Source organism: Stomoxys calcitrans, chromosome 5 (assembly GCF_963082655.1).
Source record: "Stomoxys calcitrans chromosome 5, idStoCalc2.1, whole genome shotgun sequence".
Lineage (NCBI taxonomy): Eukaryota > Metazoa > Arthropoda > Insecta > Diptera > Muscidae > Stomoxys > Stomoxys calcitrans.
This window is the reverse complement of record NC_081556.1, coordinates 157,254,347-157,276,751: the sequence shown is the minus strand read 5'-3', so window position 1 is coordinate 157,276,751 and position 22,405 is coordinate 157,254,347. Positions and strand designations below refer to the sequence as shown.

Genomic DNA, 22,405 nt, shown 5'->3' with positions numbered 1-22,405 from the left:
GGATTTTGCTTGGATAAGAATTGCGCCGTTTAGAGGCTCAAGAAGCATATTCGGCGGATCGATTTATATGGGGGCTACATCAGATTTTGGACCGATTAGAACCATAGTCGGTACATTGTACGAGAACTATTCCTATGACCTCCAATATAGGAAAGCTTCTCATACAATATTTCAGCCAAATCGATCATTGGAGGTCATAGGAGAATTCTCCGTGCCAAATCGGATGAGAATTACTCCCTCTAGTGGCACAAGAAGTGTATTCGGCAGATCGGTTTATATGGGGCTATATCAGGTTTTGAACCGATTAGAACCATAGTCGGTACATTGTACTAGAACTATTCCTATGACCTCCAACATAGGAAAGCTTTTCAGACAATATTTCAGCCAAATCGGATATGTTGGAGGTCATAGGAGAAGTTTTAGTACAAAATTCTAGCCAAATCGGTTAAGAATTTCTCCCTCTAGTGGCACAAGAAGTATATTCGGGGAATCTGTGTATATGGCAGCTATATGAAGTTTTGAACCGATTAAAACCATAGTCGGTACATTGCACGAGAACCTTTCCTATGACCTCCAACATAGGAAAGCTTCTCGTGCAATATTTCTGCCAAATCGGATAAGAATTGCGTCCTCTATAGGCTCAAGAAGTATATTCGTGAGATCGGTTTAAATGGGAGCAATATCTAAACGTGGACCCAATCCCAATCGACCTACATTAATAAGAAGTAATTATGAAAATTTTCAAACGACTAGCTTCGAAAGGACGGATGGACACACGGACGGAGGGACTTAAAATTTAATGACCATTCAGAATATAAAAAGGTGATTTATTAAGAGCTTTAGGAAAGTTAAAAAAAACAAGTAAAAGCGTGCTAAGTTCGGCCGGCCGAATGTTGGGTTACTCACCACCATGGATTCTGATAAAAATATATACAAAACAAGTAAAAAGGCATTAAGTTCGGCCGGGCCGAACTTTGGATACCCACCACCTCGGGTATATACGTAAACCACCTTTCGTCAAAATCCGGCGAAAATGCAAACCATATGTCCCAAAGCGGTTATATCGAAATAGGTTCCGACCAAATACTAATAAGTACAACTTATTGTTCAATTGTGTATAACAAAATATTGGTCTTTTTAGTAGCTATATCTAAAAATAAACCGATCTGAACTATAGATGACAGGAATGTCGAAAAGCCTAACATAAGTCACTGTGTCAAATTTCAGTGAAATCGGATTATAAATGAGCCTTTTATGGGGCCAAGACTTGAAATCGAGAGATCGGTCTATATAATCTGGACCAATTTGGGACAAGTTGCAGAAAAATGTCGAAGGGCCTAACACAACTCACTGTCCCAAATTTCGGCGAAATCGGACAATAAATCCGCCTTTTATGGCCCCAAAGCCTTAGATCTAGAGATCGGTCTATATGTCAACTAATATATGCAAATTTTGATCGATCTGAGCCAAATTGCAGAAGTATGTCGAGGGGCTTAACTTAACTTACTGTCCTTAATTTCGGCGAAATCGGACAATAAATGAGCCTTTTATGGGGCCAAGACTATAAATTGAAATATCGCTCTATATGGCAGCTATACCCAAATCTGAACCCATTTGGGCCAAGTTGCAGAAAAATTTCGAAGGGCATTACACAACTCACTGTACCAAATTTCGGCGACATCGGACAATAATTATGCCTTTTATGGGCCCAAAGCCTTAAATCGAGAGATCGGTCTATATGGCAGCTACATTCAAATCTGGACCGATCTGTGCCATATTGCAAAAGTATGTGGAGGGGTTTAATCTAACTCGTTGTTCCAAATTTCGGCGACATCGGACAATAATGACGCCTTTTATGGCCCCAAAACTATATTAAATATAGCATTTATGGACCTAAGACCCTAAGTCGGCAGATCGGTCTATATGGCAGCTATATCCAAATCTGGACCGATTTGAACCGAATTGTAGAAGGATGTTGAGGGGCTTAATTTATATCACTGTCCCAAATTTCAGCAAAATCGGATAATAAATGTGGCTTTTATGGGCCTAAAACCCTTAATTGGCTGATCGGTCTATATGGGGGCTATATAAAGATATAGTCTGATATAGCCCATCTTCGAACTTAACCTGCTTATGGACAAAAAAAGAATCTGTGCAAAGTTTCAGCTCAACATCTCTCTTTTTAAAGACTGTAGCGTGATTTCAACAGACAGGAGGACGAATATGTCTAGATCGTCTTAGATTTTTACGCTGATCAAGAATATATATACTATATAGGGTCGGAAATGGATATATCGATGTGTTGCAAACGGAATGACAAAATGAATATACCCCCATCCTTCGGTGGTGGGTAAAAAATAGTATGGCAGTGTTCGGTTAAGATGCTTGCTTCTCCGTTAAAGATCAAGAGAAAGCTACCTGCTCCGGACATATCTTTTTCGGATTTGGCAGCTGTCCAAAGTAACCGTCATGTGTAATTCATAACTGATGACACTATACGAAAGTGCGCGGGAGTGGGAGAACCGAACGACATGAAGTCATATTTCCTAAGCCATTTATAATTATTGCCTAATTATCAGTACAATTGGTCTTTTGTAATACCCTAAGGCTCTATTTTATGCACATCATGTTTATTTCAGCTTACCCACTTGACACTCACCCTCCCCATGGAAAAGGCAAGTGTAAAATTTCATCAATTATAATTTATTTAATGATACCATTTTATTTTGTAAATACTAATATCTTTAGGTTTGTTGGTTTGTAATTTGTTTTTTTTTTATTTAGACCTTTCAATGCATATATGTATGTTATGATTATAAAGTAGAAAAATATATATATACACAATACATATAAGTATGTACTAAATGGTAAAACATAATCCAATTACATGACACGTGAGTGCATTTCAATGTGAGATCGTGGGAATAAAATCATAGACATTGACTTCGTTAGTTAAGGCTGGCTTTCATTCGAAATGGATAACGATAGTGAAGGCTGCTGAGGTTGGGACGCCAACAAGCAACCCCCCAGTTTTCGAATCCATTCGAAACTACTTCTATGATGCTAAGTTATATTAACAAATAAACAAGTATTAAAATATCATATCATATCTATGGAGTACATGTGTTTGTAAGATGCAAATCTATCAAAAATGTATGTATGTGTGTGTTGGTGAACCTTGAATGTGTTGAACTTGTTGCTATTTGTTTTTGTTTTTTTGGCACCAAAGGAAAAGGACTATGGAATTTGAAGTAAAAAGTAATGAAAAGAAAAAATTAACAATAATTGCTGTTGGTGATATTATTTGTTGTTGCTGTTGCTGCTGATCGTTTGGTTGGTTGTTGTTGTTTATTTTCTTCGTTTATTTTTTGGTTGATAGACTTTAAAACTTGCCATCCAAATACATCTATGCCTGGTTGGGTGCATTTCTACATCGTTTGGGAGGTGTAGTTTATGTTTGTATATGTATGTATGTGAAGAGCTTTGAATGCATCATTGTTCAATTATTTATCTATTGAAGCATTGTCGTGATTCCATCCGACCTGGCCTCCAAGTACGTTTTGTTTTTGTGTAAAATTTTCTGATAAATTTCATAAATAAATCCTCAGCTAATAAAAGAACAAGTTTCGATCTCCAATCGTTTGGTTTTCATCAGTACATCTGTTGCAACACTTTACAAAATATTACAGGCCGATCCATGCATAACTTCGGTAATAAACATGGGTGTACCAGCCCCCAAGCCACCGTCTGTTTTTTGGTGTTCATTCTGAAAAGAAATAAAATGTGATTTAATTTGTAATTAAAAACTAGCTGAACCGGGCCCGCTTCGCTGCGCCTTCTTTTACTTTATATGGAACAAAACTATCTTTGCAAATCTATTTTCGACAATTAAAGAGCTACGGAAAATAGTACATGTATATCGCTTGTCCAATAGCATAACAATATAAATGTCTTCATTTGAATTCCATATTACTGTACTACGAATTCGCTCGAAGGGTTTAGGGCCATTTAAGTTTGGATGTTAGATGTACTCCATTCTTAAAATACATCATTTGAGCCCGATATTCCCATAGGGATTTTGGGAGTGCGAAGGCCCCTAGGGTGGAGATTGGTAGGTTTAGGGGGAGGTGTGGACTCCCGAAAGTGGGTATGAATTTCGTGCAGTACTCCCAAATACCTCTCATTTGAGCTCATATTGTCATGATCGGTAAATATGTATCTTCGATTTAGAGGTTTTTTCGGGTGTGAAGTGGTCTCCCAGACACTTAGCCTTAAAAGAATATAAGCAGAGTGATCTGCTTTCAAATACCATTTGTTTAAACCCAATATTTCCATAAAGCGTCCCCCAAACACTTGGCCACAAAATTGGTTATCAAATTTGTTTTCTAGTCTCAAAAAGTTAGCAAATATGTCCGGTTTGGGGTATGGGCCCTAAAAGCTATCAATATCGAACTTCACTCTCTTAAGGCCCAAATTGTCATGGTGAGCAAATACGTCCTATTTGGGGGTTGTTATGGGGAAAACGCCGGCTACTCAGTGACTTGGCCCTGAAAATATATATTAGATTCGTGTTCCACTCTAAAAAACCTCTTTCTCCCCATATTGCAATGGCTAGCAAAAATACGCCCCTTTTGGGTGGTGTTATGGGGGTGGGGTGGCGCCATATACACTTTTCCCAAATATTGATATCAAATTCCTGCTTATCTCCCAAAGACCTTTTACTTGGAGCCCATATTGGTTTGTCTTCTTTGGGGGGTGTTTTTGAATACGGGCGGCCCCCAAACCCTTGGTCCGCATTTGGATATCGCATTCGTATTCTACACTCACATAGCTTCATAGCTTTTATTTGAGCCCCATATTGGGTGGGGGGTGTTTTGGGGAAGGGGTGGATCCCAGAAGCTTAGTCCCGCATTTGGATGTCAAATTCGTATTCTATTCGCAAATACCTTTCATTTGAGTCCCACATTGACATGGTCGGTAAATATGTCCGATTTAGGTGTATTTTGGGGGTTGCGGTGGTCCACCAAACCATTGGGTCCGAAAATTGGATATCAGATATGTTTTCTAATCTTAAATACTTTTCATTTGAGTCCCATATTGTTGTGATTGGTGTTTACATATATTTGATAGGTTTCGGGGTGGGGCGATTTGCATTTTGCATAAGAGGGGCATTTATTACCCACAGTGAGCTGTGTTGGACCCTTCGACGTCTCACAGTAAGAAAGAATCGAAAAAAAAACTAGTAAAAAATATGCCATTTGAGAACGGGTAGCTATAACTCTTCGAAACTCCAAATAGTTAGAGCTATATTATGTGTTATCTAGATTATGTTCAAAATTTCAAGGCCCTGTCCGGGCGCCTCTTGGCAGCCCTCTAAATTTTGTCAACATGGCATTTCGAAAAATCGTAAGGGATGCCAAATTTTCATTTGGGGTCCGTTTCAAGTTTGACTCCTTCACATCACATATCGTTCTCTATTCTTTCCTAGAAGGTAGCAGCAGAATGTTGCCCTATTCATAGACAAGAGATAATCAATTTGAATTCCTGACAATAGTCTTACAATTCCAAAGTTGACACCCCAGTATTGCAAAACAAAGATCCCATTATTTCCACAATGAGCTTCCTACAATTTGATTTTCTTTTTATCAATACAATTTTGTTGGAATTAAAAATGTAATAAGCAAATATAATTTTGTTATATCCCCAGCATGTGTTAAACAAAGGACTTTCATTTCCTTGAGGTGTTGTTGGCAATGAATACCCTGAAATAAATACCCCCGTATGTATGGCCTTATCTGGGTGTTATAAATTACTTCCTGTTTTTTTTTTTTTTTTTTTTGCATCGTATCATCTTCCACCCCTGTTGTCGTCACAATTGTACCATAAACAAAATGCTTCAAAATATTATAAATCTCTACCCCACCCATGGCACAATCTGACATCTTGCTCATTCATCATCATCATAATCATAAGTATCATTATAATCATCATCATCATCATCATCATCATCCACCTACATCATCAAATTCACAATCAAAGTAATGACTTTGACATTCCATGCAGCGGCAACCGTCTGACATTTTGCACGTTATGCCACATTGTTTGGCGAGATCCTTGTAGATTTCCTTGGAGGATTTATTGCTGATTATTTCCGGTGTCAGCGAGCGTTCCAACTGTTGCTGATAATACTGCTGCTGTTGTTGATGTAAACTCAGCTGCTGTTGTTGGTCGCCGCCGCTGTCGCACTGGAGACTCTGGTGGGAGCTGGATTGTTGGTTCATCTCCCAGTGATGATGCTCACTGGTACATGATTCATTGCATTCGCCTGAATTGCCATCGTTGTCGTACATCTGTTGGTGGTGACTCTGATAGTCGTCATCATAATGTGAAGCTAAAAAGGAAAAAAGATTTGGCATTTTGAAAGTTGTTTCACCAACAACAAACAGATATATTGAAATACTTTTCGCTACTACAATAGTAGCGAAAAGTATTTCAAGTCGATAGCAGAGTCACATAACCAAGAATACAAAACAAACAAAAACCAGTAAGGAAAGGCAAAAGTCGGGCGAACCCGACTATATAATACCCATCACCTATCCCATGAGAGCTATATCTAAATGTGAACCGACTTTTTTGGAACAGATCGTTTGAAAATTCTTGTTACTACGGTCATTTAAGTGGAAATCGGGCAATACATATATGGGATGGGGGATCTGATCCAAATCAAAGAAGGATGTCGAGTGATGTAACACAACTCAGTGTCCCAAATTCTGTCGACATCGGACAATTAATGCGCAATTTATGGGCCCAAAACCATAAATTCGAGAGATCGGTCTATATGGCAGCTATATCCAAATCTGGACCGATCTGAACCAAATTGATGAAAGATGTCGAAGGGCCTAACACAACTCACTGTCCAAAATTGCAGCAAAATCGGATTATAAATGCACCATTTATGGGCCCAGGACCTTTAATCGAGAGATAGGTCTATATGGTAGCTATATCCAAATTTGGACCGATCGGAGCCAAATTGAAGAACAGTCTCAAATTTCAGCTTTATTTCAGCCCACCGTAGGATAGGGGGTATATTCATTTAGTCATTCCGTTTGCAACACATCGAAATATCAATTTCCGACCCTACAGAGTATATATACTTCGGATCGTCGTAAAATTATAAAACGATTTAACAATGTCCGTGTGTCTGTCCGTCCGTCTGTTGAAATCACTCTAGAGCCTTCAAAAATTGAGATATTGAACTGAAATTTGGCACAGACACGTATTTTTGATACATGCTGGTTAAGTTCTTGAACGGGCCAAATCGAACCATATTTAGATATATCTGCTATGTAGACCGATTTCCCGATAAAGGTTCTAATGTCCATAAAACTTTTGTTTTTATCCAATTTTGCTTAAATTTGAAACGGTGAGTAGTTTAAGGCTTCCCGAGATCTGACTCACGGATGGTTCAAATCGGACTGTATTTAGATATACCGATCTCCAGAGAAAGGGTCTGAAGCCCATAAAAGCTTTATTTACTCCCCGATTTCGCTGAAATTTAAAACAATGGGTTACTTAAAACCTCCTGACATCTGATCCTAATATGGTACAGTTCGGACTATATTTAGATATAACTGCCATATAGACCGATCTCCAGATAAAGGGTCTGGAGCCCATAAAAGCTCTATTTTTAACCGATTTCGCTGAAATTCGAAACAGTGAGTAGTTTTACGCCTCCCAATATAGGACCCAAAGATGGTTCAGATCGGACTATATTTAGATATAGCCGACATATTGACCGATCTGCCGATAAAAGGTCTGAAGCCCATAAAAGCTTTATTTTTTATCCGATTTCGCTGAAATTTTAAACAGTGGGTAGTTTTAGGTCTCCCGACGTCCGTCCCAAATATGGTTTGTAACGGACAATATTTAGATATTGCTTCCATACAGACCGATCTGCCGATAAAGGGTCTGAAGCCCATATAAGCTTTATTTTTTTTCCGATTTCGCTGAAATATGAAACAGTGAGTAGTTTTAGGCCCCTCGCCATCCGACCCAAATATGGTTCAGATCGGACTGTATTTAGATATAGCTGTCATATAGACCGATATGCCGGTTAAGGGTCTAAGGTCTCATAAAAGCTTTATTTATTACCCGATTTTGTTGAAATTTGAATTAAAAAATTCAACAGTGTCTTATATTTATTAGACCACTCAACGTCCGTGCCGAATTTGGGTGCATAAGTTATTCAGATTGAGGCGAAAGGGTGTTTACATATACACCCGTTGTGGTGGGTATCCAAAGTTCGGCCAGCCCGAACTTAATGCCTTTTTATTTGTTTTAATTAAATACGCAATTTTTTAATTGAAAATTTGTTTAAATATTTTTATACCCTCCACCAAAGGATGGGGGTATACTAATTTTGTCATTCTGTTTGTAACACCTCCAAATATGCGTCTGAGACCCCATAAAGTATATATATCTTTGATCGTCATGTCATTTTAAACCGATCTAGCCATGTCCGTGCGTCCGTCTGTCCGTCCGTCCGTCTTTCCGTCCGTCTTTCCGTCCGTCTTTCCGTCCGTCTTTCCGTCCGTCTTTCCGTCCGTGCGTCTGTCTGTCGGAAGCACGCTAACTTTCGAAGGAGTAAAGCTAGCCGCTTGAAATTTTGCACAAATACTTTTTATTGGCGTAGGTCGGTTGGGATTGTAAAGGGACCAAATCGGTCCATGTTTTGATATAGCTGCCATGTAAACCGATATTGGGTCTTGACTTCTTGAGCCTCTAGAGGGCGCAATTCTCGTCCGATTTGACTGAAATTTTGCACGTGTTGTTTTGGAATCACTTCCAACAACTGCGCTTAGTACGATTCAAATCGGTTCATAATCTGGTATAGCTGTCATATAACCCTTATCTTAGATCTTAGATCTTGACTTCTTGAGCCAATAGAGGGTGCTATTCTCATCCGATTTGGCTGAAATTTCATTTATAAATATATCTATATAATATAATTTATATCTGTGTAGTTTCCCTCGTTAGAAAATCTTGATTTTATTCGATATTGCAATAAGAATACAAAATTAAAGTCCGACTAGTTTTGTATATGGATACTATGTATTAAAAGTAGGAGGTATATTTAGTGTGAGGTATATTTTGGTGTGATTATATAGGCTTTAGCCTTTTTTTACTGGTTTTTAATTATCTGACTCTGTTGGTGTTGCTGGCTCTTAATGTAGCCTAATCTAGAGTAATGTTGTACTTACCATCATTGCAATAGACTCCATGATTCATCAAGGGGTCGTAAAAATCATTATTCTGATTATGTTCGCCTTGGCCACCTCCTGAACATGAGGCCGAGCCATCGCCATACTGTTGACAATTGCCCGCGCCATCGTTGTACTGTTGACAAGTGTTTGTGCCATCGCTGTACTGTTGGCAACTGTTTGTGCCATCACTGTACTGTTGACAATTGCCCGTGCAATTGTTATCCACCATCTGTTCTCGCTCCTGATCGGAAGAAGAATCTGTCATATTTTCGCCCAATAGCAATTCTTGCGAATCTATGGACTCCTTACGATCCTCGTCGGGATTATTTTCGTCAGCTTCCTCTTCGTCGACGTCGTTGTTGCGCTTCTTGTCACCCTGTTTTGTTGCCAAATGATCGTTGTTACCCAATGTCTCTTGGGTGTTATTTGGGTTAGTTGTTGTTGCAGCCGTTTCGATGTTGTTGTTGTGTATATTAATAGGATGAATGTTGTTGTTGTTGTTGCTGCTGCTGCTGTGTGTTAGAAAATTCTCCTGGCAATTGGGATCGGTACAGGGCAATTCGTTGAGACTCAATTGTTCGAGTTCATTTAAATGATTGGAATCGTCGTTGATAATGCCAGCATTGGCCAATTGTCGTTGCTGTGCAGGTGTCAGGTGTTTATGGTCAAAGATTTGTGGTGGAGGGTTAAAATAAGACAATACCATAGTTGGAAATTAAATTAGTAATATAAAGGAGATGTATATAATGACCAATAATCTGAGTGGCCCTAATCGGGCTATACGAAATAAACCCCAATGAAATAACTTCCAAAGAAAAGGTGAATGTATTTTTTTGGAGTCAAAAAAAAAAAAAAAAAATCATACATTTTGGGACATATTGTACAGTGAAATAAGTTCAACAGTTTTGTAAACAACTTCATCATTTCGGGTACTTATTTGATTTTTGAAATAATGAAATGGGTTCCAAAAATTTTGGACATGGTTCATTTTTGCCTTAGAATTATTTCACTTCACTATTTTGTTCTATTTAATTTTTTTTTTAATCTGGGAGTTATTTCATTGTGGATTATTGCGCGTAGTTCCTAATCGACGCCAAAAGGATCAAGCAAGAAAATTTTAAATATACAGGAAAAGGACTTTAGAGAATGCACCAAGAACTTTTAGACTGCGAAAACACAGTGATTGAATGCAGTATAAACGCTCTAAGGTTTGCATATTTGGTGTAAAATTTGAAGTAAAGCAAATTTTGGCCTCAATTTCCAATAAAATCTGTAAATTCAGAATTTTCTTACTTAGATTTTTTGGCAGATAAAGCTCTTTATTTTTAAAAATATTTATACTGAAAGAATTATTTTCCCAATGTACCAATTGCAAAATAGAAAATTAATATTTTTTAAGGGGAATTAGAAGATTGGATTGTAAAATGTCTAGCAATGTGGCAATGTATCATTCAACATTTTTTAATTCTTTCAGAACAAATTGTGATTATTTTCAGATTAAGTGATGCCAGTCTAAAAAGCTCAATTCTAAAAATAAAATTGATACAAATCGAAGGCAATGTATTTTAAACAATTTTGCTGGGAGCCTATACAATTATAGTTACTACTAAGGAATACTAAGGCCGATTTATACACAGTGTGTCTGTGATATGCGTATACTCCACAGGTGGTGTTTATACCCAAGTCCGGCAGAGCAAGTTATGCCGCACCAAAGACTAGACCTATGAGCCATACGGCAGTTCTCAAAATCATGGATTATGGAGTGGATATCACGATAATGTGCAGGGCACTTAGCAGATTGCTCAGATATAAGCAGTATGTCTATTTGAAAGGAAGATCGGATGTAGAAAACGCCCCACACTAGGTTGTGTGCTAGAAGAATCTTTCCATGCCAAGATTTATGCGTTGGCGGTATGCATTCACATCGAGGAAGCTTTTAACAATCTGAGGACCGAGACACTAATCCAATCCTTAGGCCAGTACAGGATGAATCGGGTCTTTAGAGACTGGATAACTCATATAATAGGGAACATGCGCATAAATTGTGGGTACCATGGCATAAAGATTAGGGGTAAAGTGGTTCCGGGCACACCATAGAGGAATTTAATCGTCACTCCTACGCGTGATCACCATGAATAACCTATTACGGATTCCGACTGGAGAGAGATTTGAACCAATCTGCTATGCAGATGATGTTATTATACTCCCAAGCAGTAGGGATCCGAATCTACTATGGAGAAAGGCCGAAAGGGTCTTGGAGATGGCATACGACTGGGCTAGACCCAGGGGTCTGTATGTTAGCCCAGAGAAGACTGAAATCTGCCTATTTGCGAGGAAGGCAGTGAGAGCGTAGTGAGAAGGCTCAAAATGGGTATAGTTCACTGCCTCTAAAGGAGTGTGATAAGACCAATGCTAAGTTACGCCTCAGTAGTGGGGTGTAGTGCAATGGAGAACAAGAGTAACATAAGAATTACACAATAGGTTCAGAGAACATGTTGTCTTGCCATAGGCGGGGCGATGGGAACCACACCTTCTAGGGCATTGCAAACTATTCAACATATTGGAGCGTAGTGAGAAGGCTCAAAATGGATCCTGATTCCGAGGATAGTTCACTGCCTCTAAAGGTGTGGGATAAGAACGATACTAAGTTACGCCTCAGTAGTTGGGTGTAAAGCAATGGAGAAAAAGTGCAACATAAGTATAACACAATAGGTTCAGGGAAATGTTGTCTTGCCAAAGGCGGGGCGATGGGAACCACACCTACTAGGGTATTGGAAACTATTCAACATATTTTGCCCATAGACATGTAGGTTAAGTAAGAGGTGGCCACTGTGGCTGAGATTCAAGGTGATGAAGGTATAGATGCAGGAAAGGAGCAGTTAATATCATTGCATTATAACCGAGGTGAAAATAGGAAACCTGGAAGGATTGGAGGAGATTTTTGATGGGATAACTGAGACATCACTTGAGGCAGAATACGAGAAACTGCTGCCAGCGGCGCGGTCTGGGACTAATGAAACTCCGGTATAGCCACCTGGTTTTTACACGGATGGATCAAAGCTAGAGGACAGAGTGAGCCTGGGGGTCTACATTGAGAACTCAGGGACTGAGATCGGTTTTCGATTGGCTGACCACGATTCAGCAGTCGGAGTTCCGGGCGATCACGGAATGCGAGAGGTGGTAAAGTGTTAACGCGAGGTTGTCGATTTTGAATACTTTTACAAACAATAAGATGACCATCACGGCTGTAACATCCAGGACGGTGAGGTCACAAACGGTCTTGCAGTGTAAAATGGAGATTATCGTCTTCTTTGAGGATGCCACTTAAATCATCGTTTAGGTGCCTGACCATAGCGGAGTAAAGCGGAATGGAAGGTAGACAATTTAGCAGTAAGATTCCGATTCACGTTTAAGCTTAAGGGCTAAGGCCAGAGGACTGATATAGATAAATTTGGTGAATTTAAGGCTTTAGGGGCGAGTTAAGGGTGTGGGTAAAGTGCATGTAATCTGAATATGGGCACACTAACACAATTGGTGGCCACCGTAGCGCATAGGTTAGCATGTCCGCATATGACGCTGAACGCCTGGGTTCGAATCCTGGCAGGAACATCAGAACAATTTTCAGCGGTTGTTATCTGCTCCGAATGCTGGCGACATTTGTGAGGTACTTTGTCATGTAAAAACTTCTCCCCAAGGAGGTGTCGCTCTGCGGCACACCGTTCGGACTCGGCTATAAATCGGACAACACTCATTGATTTGTAAGGAGTTTGGCCCAGTTCCTTAATGGAATGTTCATTTGCAACACAATTGAAAATACAAAATTGTGTTTGTATAAAGGGCAATGTAATCCAAGCCATCAACCAAGTGAAAAGCTTTATAAAATAACAACGATGCGTCGAGCGAACGAAGGCACACGAAGTTGATTTCACTGTAAGTGTGCCTAGGAATTTTTATGCGGTTGTGTGTTGCTGCCCATCCTGGTGTAAACTGTGAAGCATTAAAAATCTAGGTAGGATGGCAATAATCCTAGGTAGAACGGGCAAATCCGGGTCGTGATATGGCTCTCGGTATCATAACAAGACATATAGGGCTAAGACTTATGCAGAATATGTTTGGCAAGTGATAGCGAATGTGGGGCTTTTGGGGAAAATAATGAGACGTTTGAGTATTTGATAAATATATAGGGGACAAAATACTGTCCCCAACTTGATATTCCCACTATATAAATCGATCACCTTTTTTGAAACAGTCATTCGAAGAATTTTTCAAATGCGAAACCTGGTGAAGTGTATAGAAGGCTTTAACTCTATATTCTTCTAAAACCAAGCTAAAACTAATAACCTTTCCGATGGTAGAAATAAGCGCCAATCGATTGATTGCTCTAAAGCCATAACATTTCTAATCATTTGATCTCCTGCTAGGACCACATTGTAGGGCTATGTACCCTATATAACGGAGACTTGATCAATGCCCACCACAAGGAGAGTTTCTTTCTCCTACTCCTTCCTATGGAAAACCTCTCATTTCTCCACGACCAACTCTTGGTTTTGCTTGTTTAAGACTTCCATCATGCGTTCCGTCGCGATTTCGCCATCCACATCCTTGATGATGACTGTCGCCTTTGTGAGCTGTGGGATGTCAATCTTTCTCACAAGGTCTATCTTTGCGCCTCAGGGAGTGTGGATACTTCCAATACAGAGTACAATACCTATTCGGTAACCCGATCGTTTACCAAATCCCTCATCTGGGACCGACGATCTGGTGGAATCCTACCGAATGCACAGCCTAAGTCATCTCATCTCTGTTGTGCTTCCTTGCCACTCGGGCGTAAGAGGGTGGCTCTTTACCTTTCTCAGCGACCATCTCCCCTTCTGTGATGGCTGTGGCATTCTTTTGGAAGTTACAGTCCTCCATGAAGTCTCACGGGCCGCGCGCGCTTCCTTTGTTGCTGTTCCGACATTGTCTCCCTTCACAGGTGTCTCCATTGCGGAGAGGGGCTGGCTTCGTCTTTCCAGACTACTTGAAGCGGGGAGCTCTTTTTCTCCTTAAGCAGTTCTGTAGTGTTATGCTCTTTGGGAGATCTGACCCTCTTTCCAGCTTTCATAGAAGTGCTTGCAATGTCAGTTCCCTTCCAGCATCCTGCACTTTCGCCCGATTGCGCTGCCGATAGGTACCCATCTGTCTCCTTCGTCTTGCCCCAGATCGCTTTTCCGGTTTACTTGTGAGCTTAGCAAATCCATCGCTTACCTCTGCCGTCATCCCGCAGCTCTCATCTCTCGATTCGACTGCGATGAATGTTTCATTGACACTGTCCATGTCAGATTCCGAGTCGGAAACACCACATTTACTTAAAGGCAGGGGACGAACTGTGCATCTCTCTAGTTTATCCGTCTTTTCCTAATTAATTAGTCTAACGACTAGTTGTGTGCTTGGAGTTTTACTCTCGACTACAGGTGTCAAGGAGGACAACATGCTGCGATCTGACACCACCACCGCAGCTGTTGGAACTTTGGCGTTCATTTGAGCCTTCTCCAAAAAGGCTTTAGATTTTTTTTCGTTATAGCTAGTACCTATTACGAGATACGGACATCTTGCTTTGAGGAACGAAATGAAAACACGTCCGCTCCACTCAACGGCGACTTTGAAATCCACCTAAGTGCCGGTGTCTTTTAGCTGCGAAAGCAGGCAACGATTTTGCATAAGTGAGCTCGTAGTCCTATATGACCCGTTATGATACCGAAAGCTATACTGACCTCCTTCTTACTTCTTTTCAGTAAAAGCCTCGTCTTCTCACGAACCGGATCACTCCATGGGATTTTCGCCGTCCTACTGGCTGTTTCACTGTTCCACAGTATTACAGCGAAATTGTTGGTAGGGCGGCGAATATCCTATGGAGTGAACCGGATCGTGAGAGGACAAGACTCTTACTGAAAGGAAGTAAAAAAGAGGTCTGTAACGGGCCACATAGGACTTATGCAAAATAGGTGCGCCAAGTGATGGTTAAAGTGATTTAAAGTATTAAACCTCAAGTTTGGATAACCTGTATGGGACAGTCTACAATTAGACTCACTAGACAATTTGGTCTATTATATTTGTAATTTTTGTCGGAGTATTTGGCTAGCCCGGAGGCCACCGTGGCGCAGAGTTTAGCATATTAACAATTGACGCTGAACGCTTTGGGTCGAATCCTGGCGGGAAAAAAAAATCCTGGCGAGTAAAAACTTCTCCTCATAAAAGTGGTGGCACGCCGTTCGAACACGGCTTAAAAAATTTGATATGAAATATGAAAAGTTTGCCATGGTTCCTTAAGGGACTGTTCATGGGTAAATTTGCCTTTGTAATTGCCTAATCCCCGACTTGCAATGGCGGATAGATAAGTTCGATTAGTCTTATCTTGAGATCTTTATAAAGGTTTTCAATGAAAATTAAATCCTTTTAGCATTTGATTATTTAGTTGACATCTTTTTTTAAGTGGCCAAATTAGTTCCTGAAAGCCATTAAGAAAATGGTTCTTTATTTGTTCAATTGGCGATTTGTTTCTTTTATCATTTCTTTTTAAACTGGCATCACTGACCTGTTTTTGCATTAGTGATTGGTCATTTACCTCTTCTAAAACATGTTCGTATGTTGGTGGCGGTGTGGTGGGAATACTTTCTCCTTGAATCGTCTGATTCTGGTTTATGAAGCCTGCAAATGTTTCACATGAATTGAAGATGGAATCATTTTTTTTCTATTTCTTCTCTCGACATTAATGTAGACATTCATTTAATTTGTGTGTAGTCGAGTGAGTGTAAGAGTATGGGGGACAAAAAACGAGAAATGGGTTTTGGGTGGTTTGGAGTGTACACAGTAGGTATGAATGAATGTGACACATTGAAGTGGCGATTTGTAGCATGTTTGGGTGGAAGTGATGTGAATAGTGAATGTAGTTTAGTTGGCTTATATTTAGAAAAATAATACAAGTGCAAATTTAGCTGTGAACAATATTCCAGAGTTAGAGTGTGAGTTTGTGTCTGTGTGTGTGTATGGGGATACTTTTTGCAATGACATGAAAAATGGAAAAAGAAAACAGAGATTTCTATTTTGTACATTAAGTAAACGAAAGTTGTTTTTATTTTTATGCTTATTTAGCTGATGTCTTCTTCTTCTTATGAGCCTTTCCATTATTCACAGAAAATGATGGGGCCAACGAACGAACGAACGTACGAACGATGATACTTTGTTAAATACAAAATGAGTTTTTTGTTTTGCTTGTTGGTTAATTGATGATGATGATGATGACGATGCACAGTAGGATGAGCATAAAAAAGTGGGAACTTTTAAATAGTAAAATTTGAAATAGCAATTTTAATCAGTTTTATAGGAGAACTTCTTATGTCAAAGAGTAGTACTTGCTAGTAAAGTGATAATGACACATTTTTTTTTAATCGAATTTACTTACTTTAGCCCATAAAACCAATTCGAGTTAACCAACCCAAAAAATCCGGTTGAAGTATGTAAATAACTTCTTAAAAAAACTTAATTAAGGCGCTACCTGTCAATCGTCTGAGAAGCCGAAAGCCATGTAATGGCTGGTACTATGTTTGTTTTTCACAGTTGAAAACACATGTTTTTCGCGATTACTTGTTTGAAACCCTAGGTAATGAGACAATGTCCTACTGCATGAAATCAGCAAGTTTTTTTGCTTTAAAATGTATTTTCTAAAAAAAGTTATCACGTAAAATTGTCCCAAAAAGCGAACACAGTACCAGCCTTATCAGCCAATTTAGTTGGAAATTACAGTCACAGTGATAGGAAAAAAGTAGCTAAAAACTTAGGACACCTGCAATCAGTCGGTACCTTTATATTGGGGCTATGTTAAAACGTGCACAGATTAACAAATTTTTTTGCAATGAGGTTTTCTACCTTGAACTCGAAGAGCCAATTACCGCTAAATTGATGAGAAAAACAAAGACCTGCACAAGACCATTCATTAATGGCTGTTTTTGATGAACTCCTCAACGAGCGAGACACTGGAGACAGTGTAAAATGCACAAGTTGCTGTTGAGTAGACAATTTTGAAAAGCTACCCCCATTCAGTGCTTGGTAGTATTTTTATCTCGAATTCATTGTCGCTACAGTGAGATATGGAATTAATCGCTGCATATTGAGTCATATGAAAGCGTCTCCCTGTCATTTTCAAATGATGAACTTATCACACAAACAAGTAAAAAGGCGTTAAGTTCGGCCGAGCCGAACGTTTGATACCCACCACCTCGGTTAAATATGTAAACCACCTTTCATCAAAATCCGGGAAAATTACATACCTTATCTCCAATAGCAGTCGAGATATTGGTCTACATGGCAGCTATATTCAAATCTTAACCGATTTGGACCAAGTTGAAGAAAAATGTCGAAAAGCCTATCATAACGCACTGTCCCAAATTTCAGCGAAATCGGACAATAAATGCGCCTTTTACGGGCCCAAAACCTTAAATCGAGAGATCTGTCTATATGGTAGGTATATTCAAATCTGGACCCATCTGGGCCAAATTGAAGAAGGACGTCGAAGAGCCTAACACAACTCATTGTCTCAAATTTCGGAAAAATTGGCCAATAAATACGCCTTTTATGGCCCCAAAACCTAAAACCGAGAGATCGGTCTATATGGCATATATATTCAAATTTGAACCGTCTGGGACAAATTGAACAAGGCCCATCGACATTGGGCCTAATACAACTCACTGACCCAAATTTTGGCGAAATCAGATAATAAATGTGGCTTTTATGGGCCTAAGACTCTAAATCGCCATAGAGACCGATCATGGCAGCTATACCCAAATCTAGACCGATCTGGGCCAAATTGAAGAAGAATGTCGAACGGCCTAACACAACTCACTGTCCCAAATTTCGGCGACATCGGACAATAAATACGACTTTGATGGGCCAAAGATCCTAAATCGAGAGATCGCTCTACATGGCAGCTATATCCAAATCTGGACCAATCTGAGTCAAATTACAAAATTAAATTGAACTCACTGTTTCAAATTTTCACGACATTGGTCAGTAAATGCCCCTTTTTTGGCCCTAAAACTTAAACCCGAGAGATCGGTCTATAGGCAGCTATATCCAAATCTGGACCGATCTGTGCCATAGTTCAGAAGTATGTTAAGGGGCATAACTTAACTCACTGTTCTAAATGTCGACGACATCGGACAATAAATGCGCCTTTTATAGACCCAAAACCTTAAATCGGGAGATCGGTCTATATGGCAGCTATATCCAAATCTGGACCGATCTGTGCCATATTGCAGAAGTATGTCAAGGTGCTTAGCATATCTCACTGTTCTAAATTTTGGCGACATCGGAAAATAAATGCGCCTTTTATGGGTCCAAGACCTTAAATCGAGAGATCGGTCCATATGGCAGCTATATCCAAATCTGAACCGATTTGGGTCAAATTAACGAAGGATATCGGAGGGCCAAACACAACTCCCTGTCCCATATTTCAACAAAATCGGGTAATAAATTTGGCTTTTATGGCCCCCAAAACCATAAATTGGAGGATCGGTCTATATGGCAGTTATATCCAACATATTTCCTTCACATATACATGTGACCCTTTCTTTCAACAGTTGGCAGTTATATCCAAATCTGAACATATCTGAGCCAAATTGACGAAGAATGTCGAAGGACCTAGCATAACTCACTGTCCCAAATTTCAGCAAAATCGGATAATAAGTGTGGCTTTTATGGGCCTAAGACCCTAAATCGGCCGATCGGTCTATATGGGGGCTATATCAAGATATAGTCCGATATAGCCCATCTTCTAATTTAACTTGCTTATGGACAAAAAAAGAATCTGTGCAAAGTTTCAGCTCAATATCTCTATTTTTAAAGACTATAGCGTGATTCCAACAGACAGAATCACATGTCTAGATAGTCTTTGATTTTTACGCTGATCAAGAATATTTAAACTTTATAGGATTGAAAATGGATATTTTGATGTGTTGCAAACGGAATGACAAAATGAATATACCCCCATCCTTCGGTGGTGGGTATAAAAACCTACGCGTGTGTGTATGTGTTTACCCATGCTTTTGTCAAATCAATCACATTGCCTTCGTACGAATTTCGTAGACGACAAGAAAAAGACTTCGGCTGAAGCAAAATGTACCCGAATATATGCATTGTACAACGTGCATTCTCTGATATCTGAATTAATCTTTTTATACCCTCCACCATAGGATGGGGGGTATGCTAATTTCGTCATTCTGTTTGTAACACCTCGAAATATACGTCGGAGACCCCATAGAGTATATATATACTTGATCGTCATGTCATTTTAAGTCGATCTAGCCATGTCCGTCCGTCCGTCTGTCTGTCGAAAACACACTAACTTCCGAAGGAGTATTAGTGTAGGTCGGTTGGTATTGTAAATGGGCCATATCGGTCCATGCTTTGATATAGCTGCCATATAAACCGATCTTGGGTCTTGACTTCTTGAGCCTCTAAGGTGTGCAATTCTTATCCGATTGGAATGAAATTTTGCACGACGTGTTTTGTTATGATATCCAACAACTGTGCCAAGTATGGTTCAAATCGGTCCATAACCTTTTATAGCTGCCATATAAACCGCAGCTATATCAGCTGCGGACCATATCTTGATATCACTCTAATAGCAGAGCAAATCTTTTCTGATATCCTTTTTTTGCCTAAGAAGAGATGCCGGGAAAAGAACTCGACAAATGCGATCCATGGTGGTGGGTAAATAAGATTCGGCCCGGCCGAACGTAGCACGCTTTTACTTGTTTGGCATTCACTTATCTCGTTGTCTTCGTTATCTGTTTAACTCTGTTCTCAAATGTCTCATACAATGCTGTATTCTTAAACGGGGAATGCAGTTCTTGAAATACTCTATGTTTGTTGGTGTGGTTTGAAAGCAGTAATGAATGGTCTTGTGCAGAACTTTGTTGAAATTGTGGGTTACGATATTCACTGTATTTTGCAAGGAAGGTTTCTACCTACTGAGAACTCAATATGCAAAATATTGAAAAATTTTGCCTTTTGTGTAAAATTTTAGCCGAATCCATGGTGGTGGCTTTCATCCAAGTTTCGGCCAAACTAAGCACTTTTTTTGGTTTTATTTGCAAGGGGCAATATTTTCAATCACATTTTTAATGGAAAACAATTTCAGATTATTTTTTTTGGTTGATTCTAGTCCAAAATTTTCTTTTTTTTCAATTTAAACTTTTTTTTAACTGCATCCCACTGTTTCATGTTTGGTGTTGATGCGAATGACGCTGTGATGATGTCAATGATTGTGGTGTGCTGCTTGTTTTTGGTTGGATGATATTTCGTGGCAGTGTTTGTTGTGGGCGTGGATGTGCTAGTTTGTGCAACACATTCATTCCACTTCAAAGGTTCTCACTTCTTTGCTCTTGCCAAAGGGAGAAGAATCTCCATTTTATATACACACAGACTCAAACTGGTTCATACGCTCACAGACACACACACACACACGCACATTGATAAAGTTGCTCAAAACATCAAAAGTTGTAGTAGTAGTAGCAGTAAGTGAGTGATATGAAATTCATTTGAATGCTTCTCTTACCCATTCTCAAATTGTTGCTCTTGGCCGGCAGCAAGAGTTTGCGTTCGCTCGCATTGAGCGACACCAAACTGTTGCAGTCCACAGAGTCTATGGTGGAGCTGCTGGCTCCAATCGCTCCACTTGTCTGATGATTTAGTAAGGCCTCATTTACCTGAGGATCGGGTTCATGTTCCTGCGAAGTGCTGCGTGAGCTTCCCATGCGAAACTTTAGTTTGAACGGAGCCATTGCCCTCTTTGCTCTGAGTTCTTCACTCACTTGTCGTTCGTGCTTGCGTGTCTTCTCGTTGGCAGTGTTTTTTTTTTAGGTCTACTGAAACTCCAGTGGTTTTGCGCTCCTGTTTTGAGACTTAATGCTACTCGAAGGGAGGAGGACTGGCGGGGGAGGACTTTTTTTATGTCTTTTCTTTTTTGTACATTAATGTCTAGAGATATGTTTTATATTTTTGTTTTTTATCTTTACTGTTAATTTTTTTTATTTAGTTTTTCTTTTCACAACTACTAAAAGTAATTACATAGAGTACAACAACAAAGAGGAGAAAGGAAGATAAAGAACAAACTTTAAAAAGGGGGATAGAGTATAGTAAAAAACAAAAAAATTAAATACACATTTAATAAGTTGAGGCAATAATTTTCTTTGTATTTTGCTATTAGTGATGGCTGATGGTTTTTGTATTTTCGTTTGTTTCAAATAGATGCCTTCCTGAGTTTCAGAGGTCTTTTGAATGATAGACAATCTGGTTTTCGAACAAAAAGAAACTGCTCTACTGTATTAATTGACGTTGTGGAAGAATTGAGACAAAATATGGATAATAATATGGTATCATTTCTGGTTTTACTGGACCACAGTAAAGCCTTTGACACAGTGAACCATGATATTCTTATCTCGAAGCTTGACAGACTTTTCTTTTTCTCCAAACCGGCCTGTAAACTGATTTCATCATACATTACCGGACGCCGTCAATCCGTCAATGTCGGTGATACAACATCTGCGGCACTTGATGTACCTAGAGGTGTTCCGCAGGGCTCTATCCTTGGTCCCTTACTTTTTTCTGTATACATAAATGATCTACCTGATATTCCAATGCATTGTAATGTGCAAATGTACGCTGACGATGTTCAGCTTTTCTCCAGCGCTAAACCAAATTGCGTACAATCATGTATAAATAATATTAATTGCGATCTGAATGAAATCCAGAACTGGGCGAGTAAAAATAGTCTCTGTCTAAATCCGTCAAAAACTAAACTGATGAAAATTTTAAAACGATCAACCACCCAGATTCCTCCTGTAAGAGCTACTTTGAACAACTCGGTAATAGAAACTGTTGATACATCCTGCAACCTTGGTGTAATATTCAATTCCAAACTGACTTGGACTAATCATATAAACAAAGCTGTTGGTAAAGTTCAAGGAATGCTGCGAAGTTTGTGGTCTGTGCGGACTTCTACACCTTTTCAAGTACGTATGCTTTTAGCGAAATCTTACCTTATACCTACTCTACTTTATGGATGTGAAATTTTCGCAAATTGTGATTCGAGAGACTTCAACAAA

The 22,405-nt window shown here is 39.4% G+C and overlaps 1 protein-coding gene across 3 annotated transcripts in view; it reads right to left on the bottom strand.

Annotated features, from left to right (window-relative positions):
- Positions 1-3,360: 3,360 nt before the first annotated feature.
- LOC106087603 (TBC1 domain family member 5 homolog A) overlaps positions 3,361-22,405 on the bottom strand; it is a 32,933-nt gene continuing 13,888 nt past the window's right edge. Inside the window, exons 3-7 of one of the 3 annotated variants that reach the window (XM_013252712.2) lie at positions 20,857-21,412; positions 15,868-15,950; positions 9,261-9,903; positions 6,018-6,391; positions 3,361-3,766 (exon numbers count right to left, since the gene is read on the bottom strand). In XM_013252712.2, coding sequence (XP_013108166.2) covers positions 3,674-3,766; positions 6,018-6,391; positions 9,261-9,903; positions 15,868-15,950; positions 20,857-21,082 — 1,419 coding nt within the window. In that variant the 5' untranslated portion in view covers positions 21,083-21,412 and the 3' untranslated portion in view covers positions 3,361-3,673. The remainder of the gene's footprint in view (positions 3,767-6,017; positions 6,392-9,260; positions 9,904-15,867; positions 15,951-20,856; positions 21,413-22,405) is intronic. The other 2 variants (XM_059369458.1, XM_059369457.1) reach the window with 2 other exon arrangements.